Source organism: Geotrypetes seraphini, chromosome 4, assembly GCF_902459505.1.
Source record: "Geotrypetes seraphini chromosome 4, aGeoSer1.1, whole genome shotgun sequence".
In the NCBI taxonomy this organism is placed as follows: domain Eukaryota; kingdom Metazoa; phylum Chordata; class Amphibia; order Gymnophiona; family Dermophiidae; genus Geotrypetes; species Geotrypetes seraphini.
The window spans coordinates 189,364,992-189,379,778 of record NC_047087.1 but is presented as its reverse complement, the minus strand read 5'-3'; the positions used below and the strand labels follow the sequence as shown (position 1 = coordinate 189,379,778).

General features: G+C 42.8%; 2 protein-coding genes across 7 annotated transcripts in view; one reads left to right on the top strand and one right to left on the bottom strand.

Moving 5' to 3' along the window:
- Window positions 1-14,787, top strand: part of LRRC20 (leucine rich repeat containing 20) — a 368,748-nt gene that overhangs the window by 180,394 nt on the left and 173,567 nt on the right. The gene's annotated exons all lie outside the window — the stretch shown is intronic.
- Window positions 1-14,787, bottom strand: part of LOC117359083 — a 112,032-nt gene that overhangs the window by 36,369 nt on the left and 60,876 nt on the right. The window contains exon 5 of the mRNA XM_033941256.1: window positions 7,728-7,889. Within this exon, the coding sequence (XP_033797147.1) occupies window positions 7,728-7,889 (162 nt within the window). The remainder of the gene's footprint in view (window positions 1-7,727; window positions 7,890-14,787) is intronic.

The following is a 14,787-nucleotide window of genomic DNA, read 5'->3' as shown; positions in this document are numbered from 1 at the left end:
ACAGGAGGAGTTGGGCATCCTCCTGCCGGTGATGGGACAGGCGGCCGCGGCCGCTATACTTATTGCAGCAGGGAGATCCCTTGCCGCGATCAGTATAGCGGCCGCGTCTACTTACAATGTAGACCAGCATTTTGCTGGCCTACATTTTAAGCGTCTCTTCCTCTACTAGGGAGACGAGTAGGGCCACCTAGGTTCGCCTAAGGCCTTTAAGCGAGCTTAGGCATCTTGCGGGCCTTCCTAGGCTCCTGGAGGCGCCTTCAATATAGGCGGCCTGTCTGGGGAGCATTTTTTTTAAAAAAACGTGCATCCCGATTGGCTGATTAGCAGCTGTAGGACGCCTACAGCTGCCTAAAATCGGGACGCACTTTGGAGAATCAGGCCCTGAGTGTACAGCCACATCAGGAACACCAGGCATCAGGCTCACTTCAATGGCAGGACTCCACCACGTCCTCTTCATCCATGCTATATGTTCAGGGCAGGATTAACAAAGATTACCATACCAGTGCAAGTGTAGTTTTAATTCTTCGAGGGCCCCTAGGCACAAAGTACACTGGGCCCCCCTAGCCTTGCCCTGCCCCATTCATTTACCTGTTTTCTTATTTACTTCTTTATTTCCACCTGTATTTCTTTTTTCTTGTATTTTAAAATCCAAAACAAACAACAAAGATTACCATACCAGTGCAAGTGTAGTTTTAGTTCTATGCAAGCCCCAAACATCTCTGAACAAATACCCCCTTCCTTCCCTTCTCAATTACTTGCTCATGACTTTAACTCTGAACCCTTTCCATACGTATATAAAAGTGTTCAAATGCATTGTAAAGCAGTAATACTATCCGAAACATAAGTCTATATTAATCATCAAGTTTGTAAGTCCTCTCAACTGCCTCACTCTATGTCATCCAACTGTAGCCCATATGTATGTATAAACAACCAAATCTGTAACCCCTCTAGTATGTTAATTTGCAAGAAAACAACAAGGCAAGCAGTTAAAACCCCTAGAGATCTGCTAAAAATGTTAGGAAATTGTTGCTGTCTTTGGAGCAGCGAATGATTCACAATTTTCCTTCAGTGATGGTTAGCTTTGATGCTGAAAAGGCGTTGGATAGAGTAAGGTGGGACTTCTTTTATGATATCTTAACAGTTTATGGTTTTGACGGGTTTTTTTTTTGTTTCTGCGGTGCGAGCTTTATATTCTTTTCCACAAGCAAAATTGGTGTTGAAGGATTTTGAAACGGAAAAGTTTTTGATTTATAGGGGGATGAGACAGGGATGTCCCTTATCGCCATTATTATTTGTGCTTACTTTAGACCCTCTTATTAGGGACATATATGCAATGCCATCTATAAGAGGAATTGATATTGGAAATGCTACTTTTAAGTTATCGGCTTTTGCAGATGATATTTTAGTGCACCTTACGGATCCTTTTCCTTCCTTACAGGCTTTATTGGAATTGATTAAAGAATATGGTGATTATTCTGGTTTCCTATTAAATTTGGATAAATCGGAGGCGTTGGCATCTCTGTGGTAGTTCAGGCTTTATGGGGGACGGAGTTTCCTTTGATTTGGGCACAAAAGCAGTTTGTGTATTTGGGGACTGTGATGACTATGTTGACTTCTCAATTATATCGCCTTAATGTGGATAAACTTCTACAAAAGATGGATCTCTTGCTGAACACTTGGAAGGCTTTACCCCTTTCCTTGATGGGACGCATCTGCTTGGTTAAGTTGTTTATCTTTCCCAAATGGTTGTATGTGTTACAGACTTTGCCATTTTGCTTGCTAAAGAAGGATTTACACATTTTTTATAAAAAAGTTTCTCGTTTTTGTTGGATGGCCAAGAAACCTAAATTACAGTTGACACAATTGTTGGGAACTTGGAATAGGGGGGATTAGGATTACCTGATTTGCGAATCTATAATTATGCATGTCTGCTTCGCCATTTGGGATATTGGATAAATATGACCAACACTTACACCCCACTTCATATGGAACAGGAGTTTTTTGCTCCTTTCAATATATTTGCGTTACTTCATAGTTCCCGTAGGGCATTGCCCTCTTCGTTTTGTTCAAGTTTATTATTTAATACCTTACAAGCGGCTTGGCGTTGGCTTGTACATGCCCTGGGAGGTGATCCGTTGGTCACTGATTTTTTGCCTTTGCAGGGTAATCCAGCCTTTCCTCCTGGAAGGGAATCTAGAGAGTATCGATTATGGGGAGCTAGAGGAGTTTTATGTTTAGAACATATATTGGGAGATGAAGGAGAGCTGTTGACTCGTGCTGAATTGTTAGCTAAGGTAGGAAATACTTGGGGGACACAGTTTGGGTGTTTTCAAGTGGAGCACTTTGTGAAATCCCTTGACAGAGCACAATTGAGATTGCATATGGCGGCTAAATTACGAGAGTTGTTTACTCGGGAGGAGTCACAGTCAGACCAGGCCAGTCAGGTTTTTGGGATAGCCCTATTGAATATGCATGGGGCAGATTTGCATGCCTGTCACCTCAATTATATGCAAATCTCTCGCCTACATATTTATTAGGGCTATCCCAAAAACCCGATTGGTCTGATGGTCCTCCAGGACAGGGTTTGGAACCAGTCCTAGAGTGTATTGATGTGTCATAGTGAGGTGAATTAGAGTATACCATAGTGAGGTGAATTAGAGAATACCATGGGGGAGAGGGAGGGTTTTGGGTGGGGAGGTGGAGGATATTTATGCTTCTTATTTTATATTATTTGATGCATTGTTGTTGTATTATACATAATGTGATACTCTTATGTTGTTTTTGATATTGTATGCATCAATAAAAATTGTTTGAATCTAAAGAAACACACTGTAATCCACCTCAATATTAAGGCCATCTGGATGAAAAGTATTTAAATCATGAATAATCCTTTGTTCTTTTAAGAGTGAGAGATCTATTTTGCCCCCTCTTTGGTTTGGTCTAACGATCTTAAATTTTAAAAAAAAAATGTAGATCTTTAACTTCATTCTTCATTTCTTCCCAGTGTATAACCAAAGGTGCTGATAATATCTGCCTATTTACATTGCTACAATGACAAATGATCCGAGTTTTGATCATTCCTTTTGTCTTTCCAAAACAGAGCAAATGAATATTGGATAATATATAGCACCTGTGGAATTGCAGTTATACTCCCTAATTTCTAAATTCAGGGGCATATACTGCATTTTCCCACATTTTCTATGTCCCATATATGTGTTAACTGGTAAAGAGGTACTTCGAGCAGATAATCTTGAAGGGACTAATTTCTCTTTTAAATTCTTAACTCGTGAGTAAGCAATAACCAATATTTTGTCCTTGAAACACTTGTGGCCTTCTAATATTTTCCAATTTGATCGTCTGATCGTTTGGATTTCTTTAGACAAATAAGAGTACTTATGGTACACATTATGTCAGGTGGTATTTTCATTCTGGATTGGAGCAAGTCATTCCTAGTCTTTCGACATACTTTGCTGTATCCCCCATGTATCCTAGAAAGAGGGTAACTTTTTTGTTGAAACCATCCCATCATTTTTATTTATTTGTCATCTCATGTGCATATCTTCAAAATCACTGATGTCTGTACAAATGCATTTCAGTCTCAAAAACTATGTGTACAGCAGGTTCCCTTTCAAAGATGGATTGTGATAACTGGTATAATGAAAATATGAACTGCGGTCAGTAGGTTTTTGATACAGGTTGATTGCGAGTCGATATTGTTCTTTGCGTATGATGGATCATGCCACTGAGTAGGCCGCCAACTCATGGCACCCTGTGATAATTCACGGTATAATACAGGAATGGTTTGCCATTGTCTTCTCCTGTGCAGTGTGCGACTCCACTATGTTGCTTCTGCCCAACATAGCACATAAGTTAATTTCTGTGTGATGAAAGTTGATCTTAAATGAAAGGTGAGGATCTCTGGAATTAAGCCACTGGAAGAATAGATCCAACTCTATCTGGTCTCCTTGCCACAGCAAAAAGATCTATATAATAATCTATATATTATTTATAGAGGCATATGTAGTCCTTAAAAGGATGATCTTGTAAATAAATCTTTTCAAAGTTAGCCACATAAAGATTTGCTATGTCCATTGCCGCACCCATGACTGTACCAGTAATCTGTCAATAATATTTGTTTTGAAATTCAAAATAGTTGTGTGTCAATGCTATTGTCAAGGCCAGAATAAGCTGATTTGGAATCCTCTGGTCGAATTTACGGCCATCAAGGGTGTTCTTGATAATAGCAATAGCATTGATCTGAGGGATGTTTGTATAAAGTACATCTATATCTAAAGTGACTAGAAGAACATCTGTTAAATCATCAAATGAATTGAGAACATTAATTGTATGTGCCGAGTTTCATATGTATGATTCCTTACAAGGTACATAAGGTCTGAGAAAATGATTGACAAAGATGAACAGTGGTTCTAAAATAGAGCCATTCACCAAAACAGTGGGCCTTTCTGGTGGTTTGTTCCTGGATCTGTAGGTCTTATCGGATTTTGGACTTTGTGAAACTCACACTCCTTTTGTGTTAGAAAACCAGCACCGAATGATATATCCACCAACTCAGCAATCTCTTCTTTGAGTCATTCTGTGGGGACTTCACTCAGAAGCTTATAATACCGGGTATCTTCCAGTTGTCTCAGAACTTCCTTTACGTAGTCCTTCTTGTTAAGTACAACAATTCCTCCCCCCCCCTTCTTATCTGCAGGTTTAATTACGGCTGCCTCAGTAACTCATTTCTGCTCTGCTTCTATTGAAGAAATCAGCAAAGCATCTGGTCCTCAATACATGCATTTACCTCTCATTACTGTTTGGAACAGAATTCCAGAAGACAGTCGGTTTGGACAAGCTTTTCTGCAAAATCTTTTCATTTCCTGAAAGCCAACTTTCCCTCTGACCTGGAATCATGATCCCAGCAGCTAGGGAATCCCAAATGTGAGAATATAATCCTTGCTTGTCTTTGGAGAAAACAAAGATACTTACTTGTAGCAGGTGTTCTCCGAGGACAGCAGGTATATATTCTCACAACCTGCCCACCTCCCCTAGTTGGCTTCTTAACTTTTTTACTGTACTGATGGTCCTGTGTGTCAACATCGGGTAGGAAGTCACATGCATGTGTGTGGTGGGGGAACTGCCTCAAAGATTTAAAGTGATAGCACACTTGACAGTGTCTGCACCGGGCTTTGTGCATGACATCGCCCACATGTGAGAATATATGCTTGCTGTCCTCGGAGAACACCTGCTACAGATAAGTATCTTTGTTATTTCTGATGTCAACACAATACACATTAAAACAACATAATAGCTCAGTGGTTAAGTGGAGGTGGAACATATAGACAGATAAGATAGAGTAAAAAAAAAGTTAATAGTCATGCAGCTGATGACATCACAGTTTCTTACTGTATGCTGAACAAAGCTCATTTTTTAAGAAGATGAAACTCATTTATCTCCACAGCATATGAACATCATCAATATCATCTGCTAGGTTCTATTGGACTAACTTAAGAATTATCATTACCTAGCAATTATGTATGCTATCAGCCCTGTGACAGTTTCGCTTTGGGTCATGTGGGTGGAGGTGTGAGCTAAGGGCTGGGAGATATTTGCTATAGCCAGGAGCACTGGCATAGTAAGGGGGATGCGGGTGGAGGCAGTCTGCCCTGGGCACGGTCTTTGTAAAGGACACAGGCACCTGTCCTCCTCTCCTCCTGCGCGTGCGCACCCTTTCTCTTCCCTCGTACATCTTTCATTTTTCCTGCGTGAGCAGCATTATGAACTTGCTGCCCATGTTGGTGTTGCCTCTCTCTCTGACATCACTTCTGGGCCACGTGCCTAGGAAGTGACGTCAGAGGGATAGCCAACATGGCACGGAGAGCAAGTTTGTGCTGTTGCTCTTGCCTGGAAAATTAAAAAGGTAAGGGGAAAGCGAAGGGGGGCACGCATGCGGCGGGGGTAGTGGGAAGGGGTGGGGGTGGGTAGAGAATAGGGAGGGGCACTACCGCCCAGATGCCAGTTACCTTTGCTACACCACTGGCCAGGAGGTCTCCTTTCTGAGAAGATGACCTAATAAAAGTTTAAGGGTTAGACTGATAGGGGGAAATTCAAGAAATGGTGCTGAATGGCTGTTAAAGAGTACTAATCTAAGTCCTCATCTCTGCACCTAACGCTAGGCACCAGCTCAAAGGCTGCAGTACCGTATTTTCACGCATATAACGCGCGCATTATACACAATTTTACAAACCGAGCATAACCATGCGCGTTATATGCGTGAGCGCGTTGTACAATTTTTTTTTACATGGTTCCCCCCCCGACGTCCGATTCATCCCCCAGCCCTGAAAGCCTGATGCCCCACCCCGAAGGACCACTGGCCCCCCCACCCTGGAAGGACTGCTCGCACCCCCCTTGATGTCCAATTCATCCCCCAGCCCCCCCTCCCGCACGGAGAAGCAGCCTACCGTGGGTTCGCGATACCAGTGAGCCCTGCTGCTTCCTCTGCTGGCGGTCCCGCCCCTTCTCTGAGCCCTGCGCTGCTTCCTCTGCCGCAGTCCCGCCCTTTCTCTGATGTCAGAGAAGGGGTGGGACCGCGGCAGAGGAAGCAGCACAGGGCTCAGAGAAGGGGCAGGACCGCCGGCAGAGGAAGCAGCAGGGCTCACTGGCATCGCGAACCCACGGTAGGCTGCTTCTCCGTGTGGGGGGGACTGGGGGATGAATCTGACGTCGGGGGGGTGCTAGCGGTCCTTCAGGGTGGGGGTGCAAGTGGTCCTTCAGGGTGGGGGGGCCAGTGGTCCTTCAGGGTGGGGCATCATGCTTTCAGAGTGGGGACAGGACTTCAAGGGGGACAGGCAGACTTTTAAGGGGGGACAGGACTTCAAGGGGGGACAAGGCAGGAGGAGGTTTTACTGGTAATTCAATGCGCGCTAGACCCGTGTGCGCGCTATACGGGGATTTTTTACATAAATGTTGTTTTCCTGTGCTCTATACCCGTGCGTATTTTACACGGGTGCGCGTTATATGCATGAAAATATGGTAAATGCGTGTGCCCAATGATAGTATTCTCTAACATGTGCCCCTAACTGCCTGACACGCCCATGCCCCTCCCATGTCTATGCCCCCTTGAAGTTGTGTGCCCTAGGTTTGAACATGCAATGGAATAACATCTAATGCAGGGGTAGGCAATTCGGTCGTCGAGAGCCACAGGCAGGTCAGGTTTTCAGGATAGCCACAATAAATATGCATGAGATAGATTTGCATCTCAAGGAGGCAGTGCATGCAAATCCATCTCATACATATTCATTGTGGATATCCTGAAAACTGGCTCTCGACGACTGGATTTGCCTACCCCTGATCTAATGGAAGTTGCATATGTAACTACTAATTGTTGCTAATTAAGGCCAATCCATTAGTTGGCTGTTAACTCCAATTAATGTCAAATCATTGAATTAAGTTGTGCATGCAACTGACCTTATTCTATAAACTGAGTGTGCAATTTTGTGTGCTAAGTGTAAAGTTTGCTCTCAACTTTATAGAATTTGGGGGACTATTGCATATTAGGTGGGCAAAATGTGTGAAATATCGTTCCCTGTAAAGTCTAGCTATGATGGAGTTATAACTGTGGTCCTAATTCTTCTGTTGTGTGTTTGTGAGTTGAAAAAAAATAAAATTGTGACAGTTTTTGGTTGAAGCGTTCACATTGGTTGAAAATAAACATCTATACGACTTACAACTCCAAGAGAGCTGCAGGCTAGGACAAAGAATTTCAACCACTCAATCTCATCAGCCAAGCGCCCCACGATGACAATGCTCTCAAAGAGGTCGATTGGCAGGTTCTGCGCTTTCCACAGGTCCAGCAGTTCACTCGTTTCGATGGTTAGTCTGCCTGCAAGCTGCAAGAAGAGCAATGTGCAGCGTTAGCATTTTGCGTGACTCATGACTGATTTGCTCAGCAAACCATTTGCCATTCTAGCAGATATTAAAAGACATTTTGAGCAAAACAGCTCTGCAGTTATACATGTGCTAAAAAGTTTGGCCATGCAATATGGAAAACTTACGTGCAAATTAAAATTGAACATATTGTTATGCCAAACATTTTACAGTGGGTATGCTAAAAATCTCCCTTTATAGTGTGGGCATGGACATTAACACAATAAAGGTCAATTCAGCGACTGGATGTTTTTGTTTAGGCATCTGGAGGAAGCACGGTAGGGGGCTATTCTATACTGACATCTTGGTGCCCAGATTTTCCCAGTATTTGTGATTTTCATTTTATGGCTGTTAATCACAAGCTTACTGCTTCTTTTCCAGTCTACCATAAAAGTGAAGTAACTGGATCTTTTCCTAGAGGAACGATCATTTGGACATTATTGGCATAAAAGCAGCTAGACAAACTAAATGATCTGATGCACTGTCCAAAAGGATACATTAAAATATAAAGAGGAACAAAGTAAAGGGGGTTCTGGTGCATCAAAAGCCTAAAATTATAGAGACACAGAAACCGTGAACCCTCACTGTAAATGTTTGATCTGAAAAACAAAAACATTGCTTTACTGGGACAGACTGAAGTTCCATCAAACCCAGTATCCTGTTTCCAAGTGGCCCATCCAAATCAAGTGGCAGAACCCCCCAAAAAGTAAAATAGATTTCAGGCTACTTATCACAGGAATTGAAAAGATTTCACAGGGCAGTTTATCAAGTGTCATTAAACTTGAGGAATAAGTATTAGATTTTCCCCGAGGGTTTATGGACTTTCTTTCAGGAACTGGTCCAACCCTTTTTTTAAACCATGTTATGCTAATCACCCTTAACCATAATCTCTGGCAACTACCGCATTTTTCGCTCCATAAGACGCACCCTAGATTTAGAGGAGGAAAACAAGAAAAAACATATTGAACTAAATTCTTCCTGCCAGGCTCTGCACCCAACCCCACACTCCTTGCCAGACTCTGCACCTTGTCCCCCTTCCCTGCCAGGCTCTGTACCCTGTCCCCCCTCTGGTGGTAGGCCAGGACAGGATGGGCAGAGACAGGGCACAGATGTCAAGGCAGATGACTTTTTAAAATATGCAATGTCACCTCAGTAACAACTATTGAAAAATAGACAAATATAGTGCAAAATATAGACAGCAGATATAAATTCTTAAAACTGACACATTTTGATCACTAAATTGAAAATAAAATAATTTTTCTTACCTTTATTGTCTGGTGATTCTTTCTTTCCTTCCTCAGGCCCAACAATTGTCCCTTCCTCCCTCCCTCCCTCCTATGTCCCCCTCAATGCCTTCCAGCCTTTGTCCTCTTCCCCCTCCCCCAAGCCTGCTTGCCTGCTGGATTTACTTACCTCCCGTTGCTGCTGCTATTGCTGTGAGGACACGTCGCCGAAGCAGCAGCAGGGGGCAGGAGGACTCCTGGCTCAGCAACGCAGCATCTGGAAAGGCCAGGCGGGTGCAGCGATTGCACACCGCCGGCCCAGAAGATTACCTCCGACGTGGTAGCAGCGTGGTATCCGGAAGGGCCAGGCGGGTGCAGTGATTGCACACTGCCGGCCCAGAAGCCTTACCCCCGACGTCTTAAAACCAGCTATGCTATCCACTCTTACCACAACCTCTGGCAATGCATTCCAGAGCTTAACTATTCTCAGAGTGAAAAAAATATTTCCTCCTATTGGTTTTAAAAATATTTCCCTGTAACTTCATTGAGTGTCCCCTAGTCTTTGTAATTTCTGACAGAGTGAAAAATCGATCCTCTTGTACCCATTCTACTCCACTCATGATTTTGTAGACTTCAATCATATCTCTCCTCAGCCGTCTCATTTCCTAGCTGAAGAGCCCTAACCTTTTTAATCTTTCCTCATATGAGAGGAGTTCCATCCCCTTTATCATCTTGATCGCTCTTCTTTGAACCTTTTCTAGTGCTGCTATATTTTTTCTTGTGATAAGGAGACCAGAACTGAATGCAATACTCCAGATCGCACCATGGAGTGATACAGAGGGATTATAACATTCTTAGTCTTGTTAACCATCCCTTTTTAAATAATTCCTAGCATCTTGTTTGCTTTTTTGACTGCCACCGCACATTGGAGCAGAAGATTTCATTGTATTGTCTACAGTGACGCCCAGATCCTTTTCTTGGGTGCTAATCCCCAAGGTGGACCCTAGCATATGGTAACTGTGATTTGGGTTATTCTTCCCATTGTGCATCATAGTAACATAGTAGATGACGGCAGATAAAGACCCGAATGGTCCATCCAGTTTGCCCAACCTGATTCAATTTAAATTTTAAAATTTTTTCTTCTTAGCTATTTCTGGGCAAGAATCCAAAGCTCTACCTGGTACTATGCTTGGGTTCCTACTTCCGAAATCTCTGTTAAAACCTACTCCAGCCTACCTACACCCTCCCGGCCATTGAAGCCCTCCCCAGCCCATCCTCCACCAAATGGCCATATACAGACACAGACCGTGCAAGTCTGCCCAGTACTGGCCTTAGTTCAATTTTTAATATTATTGTCCGATTCTAGATCCTCTGTGTTCATCCCACGCTTCTTTGAACTCAGTCACAGTTTTACTCTCCACCACCTCTCTCGGGAGCGCATTCCAGGCATCCACCACCCTCTCCGTAAAGTAGAATTTCCTAACATTGCCTTTGAATCTACCACCCCTCAACCTCAAATTATGTCTTCTGGTTTTACCATTTTCCTTTCTCTGGAAAAGATTATGTTCTACGTTAATACCCTTCAAGTATTTGAACGTCTGAATCATATCTCCCCTGTCTCTCCTTTCCTCTAGGATATACATATTCAGGGCTTCCAGTCTCTCCTCATACGTCTTCTGGCACAAGCCTCCTATCATTTTCGTCGCCCTCCTCTGGACCGCTTCAAGTCTTCTTACGTCCTTCGCCAGATACGGTCTGCAAAATGGAACACAATACTCCAAGTGGGGCCTTACAGGGGCATCAACACCTTCTTCCTTCTACTGGCTACGCCTCTCTTTATACAGCCCAGCATCCTTCTGGCAGCAGCCACTGCCTTGTCACACTGTTTTTTCGCCTTTAGATCTTCGGACACTATCACCCCAAGGTCCCTCTCCCCGTCTGTGCATATCAGCTTCTCTCCTCCTAGCATATACGGTTCCTTCCGATTATTAATCCCTAAATGCATTACTCTGCATTTCTTTGCATTGAATTTTAGTTGCCAGGCATTAGACCATTCCTCTAACTTTTGCAGATCCTTTTTCATATTTTCCACTCCCTCTTTGGTGTCTACTCTGTTACAAATCTTGGTATCATCTGCAAAAAGGCACACTTTTCCTTCTAACCCTTCAGCAATGTCACTCACAAACATATTGAACAGGATTGGCCCCAGCAGCGAACCCTGAGGGACTCCACTACTCACCTTTCCTTCCTCCGAGCGACTTCCATTAACCACCACCCTCTGGCGTCTGTCCGACAGCCAGTTTCTAACCCAGTTCACCACTTTGGATCCTAACTTCAGCCCTTCAAGTTTGTTCAACAGCCTCCTATGAGGAACTGTATCAAAGGCTTTGCTGAAATCTAAGTAAATTACATCTAGCATATGTCCTTGATCCAGCTCTCTGGTCACCCAATCAAAAAATTCAATCAGATTCGTTTGGCATGATTTACCTTTTGTAAAGCCATGTTGTCTCGGATCCTGTAACCCATTAGATTCAAGGAAGTACACTATCCTTTCTTTCAGCAACACTTCCATTATTTTTCTTTAGGCTCACCGGCCTGTAGTTTCCTGCTTCATCCCTGTGACTACTTTTATGAATAGGGACCACATCGGCTCTCCTCCAATCCCCAGGAATCACTCCCGTCTCCAGAGATTTGTTGAACAAGTGTTTAATAGGACTCACCAGAACCTCTCTGAGCTCCCTTAGTATCCTGGGATGGATCCTGTCTGGTCCCATCACTTTGTCCACCTTCAGTTTTTCAAGTTGCTCATAAGCACTCTCCTCCATGAACAGTGCAGAATCTACTCCATTTTCTCATGTAACTTTGCCAGACAATCTCGGTCCTTCTCCAGGATTTTCTTCTGTGAACAAAGAACAGAAGTATTTGTTTAGCACATTTGCTTTTTCCTCGTCACTCTCCACATATCGGTTCCCAGCATCTTTTAGTTTAGCAATTCCATTTTTGATCTTCCTCCTTGCACTAATATATCTGAAAAAATTTTTGTCTCTCTTTTTTACATTTTTAGCCATTTGTTCTTCCGCCTGTGCTTTCGCCAGACATATCCCTCTCTTGGCTTCTTTCAGTTTCACCCTGTAGTCCTTTCTGCACTCCTCTTCTTGGGTTTTTTAATATTTCATGAACGCCAACTCTTTCACCTTTATTTTCTCCGCCACTAGTTTGGAAAACCATATTGGCTTCCTTTTTCTCTTGTTTTTATTGATTTTCTTCACATAAAGGTCCGTAGCCATTTTTATCGCTCCTTTCAGCTTAGACCATTGTCTTTCCACTTCTCTTATGTCCTCCCATCCTACAAGCTCTTTCTTTAGGTACTCTCCCATTGCATTAAAGTCCGTATGTTTGAAATCTAGGACTTTAAATAATGTGCGGCCGCTCTCCACTTTAGCCGTTATATCAAACCAAACCGTTTGATGATCGCTACTTCCCAGGTGAGCACCCACTCGAACATTAGAGATACTCTCTCCATTTGTGAGGACCAGATCCAATATCGCTTTTTCCCTTGTGGGTTCCGTCACTATTTGTCTGAGCAGAGCCTCTTTGAAAGGCATCCACAATCTCCCTACTTCTTTCCGATTCCGCTGACGGAACATTCCAGTCCGCATCTGGCAGGTTGAAATCTCCCAACAGCAGAACCTCCTCTTTCCTTCCAAACTTTTGGATATCCACAATCAGATCCTTATCAATTTGCTGTGACTGAGTCGGCGGTCTGTAGACTGCACCCAAGTAGATAGAAGTTTCATCTTCTCTTTTCAGAGTGATCCATATCGCTTCTTCCTTTCCCCAGGTCCCTTGCATTTTGGTTGCTTGGATATTGATCTTTACATAGAGAGCTACTCCTCCACCTTTTTGACCATCTCTGTCCTTCTTAAAAAGATTATATTCCGGTATGTTTGCATCCCATCCATGGGATTCACTGAACCATGTCTCTGTGATAGCGATAATATCTAGATCTGCCTCTAACATCAGGGCTTGCAGATCATGAACTTTGTTGCTTAGACTGCGAGCATTTGTGGTCATCACTTTCCAGCTATTTTTCAGCGGTAATCTTCTTTTTCGTATGGATTTTTGTTTGGTTTCACTTTCTGTTGCAATACTAAGAAATGAGTTTCTGATATTGTTTATGTTGCAATCTTTACTACTAACACATCTTTTCTTTTGCCGGGGGTGGTCTCTAATTGTCCTTCATACATACACCACCCTCACCTTCTAGTTTAAATGCCTAGAAACATATTGTCTAAATTTTTCTGCAAGGTTTCTTTTTCCTGCTGTAGTAATATGTAGCCCATCAGTGCAATATAGCTTCTTGTCCTTCCATGTATTTCCCCATCCTCTTATGTACCTGAAGCCTTCTTGATGACACCAGGCTTTGAGCCATCTATTAAAGTCCTCTGTGTTTTTCACTCTTTGCTCTCCCTTTCCATATGCAGGCAGTATTTCAGAAAAAGCTAAAGTCTTTACAAAAGGTTTCAAACCCTTACCAAGCTCTCGAAAAGCTTTCTGTGCTGCAGGTGTGGAGTTGTTGGCCAGGTCATTTGTTCCCAGAAGGATAACAACATCAATGTTAAAATCCTTAGTTTCTTCCTTAATTATAGTTAGTATTTGCCTGGAACTCTTGGTAGCTGAGGATCCTGGAAGACATTTCACTATTTTGGTCTCCTCGCCCTGTGTTCCAAGGTTAATGCCTCTGATGATGGAATCCCCCATCAGTAATAGTTTTCTGTTTTTGGCTTTTTTAATTTGTGCTTAGGGTGTGCTTGTTCTCTTGAGTTACCTTCATTGGTTCCAGTCCCACCTCCCTTCTGTTTTCTTGAGTATTGCAGTGCACTAGTGGAGCGAAGGAATTCTGTAGAGGTAATATTAGTGAAGGTGGATGTTTCTTTGTTACATGTTGCAGTCTTCTTGAGCCTACTGTGACCCATTTATTCTTTGAGGTAGAGGTGGTAAGTTGGTATGATTTTGTGGAATGATGGAAGCTGCTTTAATTGTATTCAATTCCTGTTTAAGTTTTTAGAGCTCCTCCTTAATACTAGCAAGTTGAAGACAGATGGGGAAGCCTTAATCCTCCAAATAGTGTGTCTTGGAATTAAAGCACCACAGTGATTGCATAGAATAAAGGTCATCTTGATTGGTTGTAAAGTGACTTGATTTGAGTAGTCCTGATTATTTGAGTATCTATATATGAACAGTGGTCCCTGGGGTAGGTGGGACTATAAGTCTTACCCTTAGTCCTATGAAGAGGAAGAGGAAATAAGATTTAACAAAGGAAAGAGAAGGGTTTATTTATTTTTAAGTAAGAAACAGGGAGGAGAAGAGAAATTAAGCAGATATAATGCTGAAAAACAGTGAAAAGAGCAGAATATGAAATGCTGAGTAACTTAGCTTTTAGAAGTTCACAGGGCAGACTTGTTCACAGCACTGTCCCAAAGACAGTGCAGTTAACTTTAGTAGTAAATCGGAGCCCCACCCTTCTCCTCCTAATCAGCAGACACAGTGATTGAAAACTAGTAAGTCAGAAATACAGGCTCTATACCACCCTAAAACACAGGATTATAAACAAAAATGCAGGCTCTGTACTAGAACT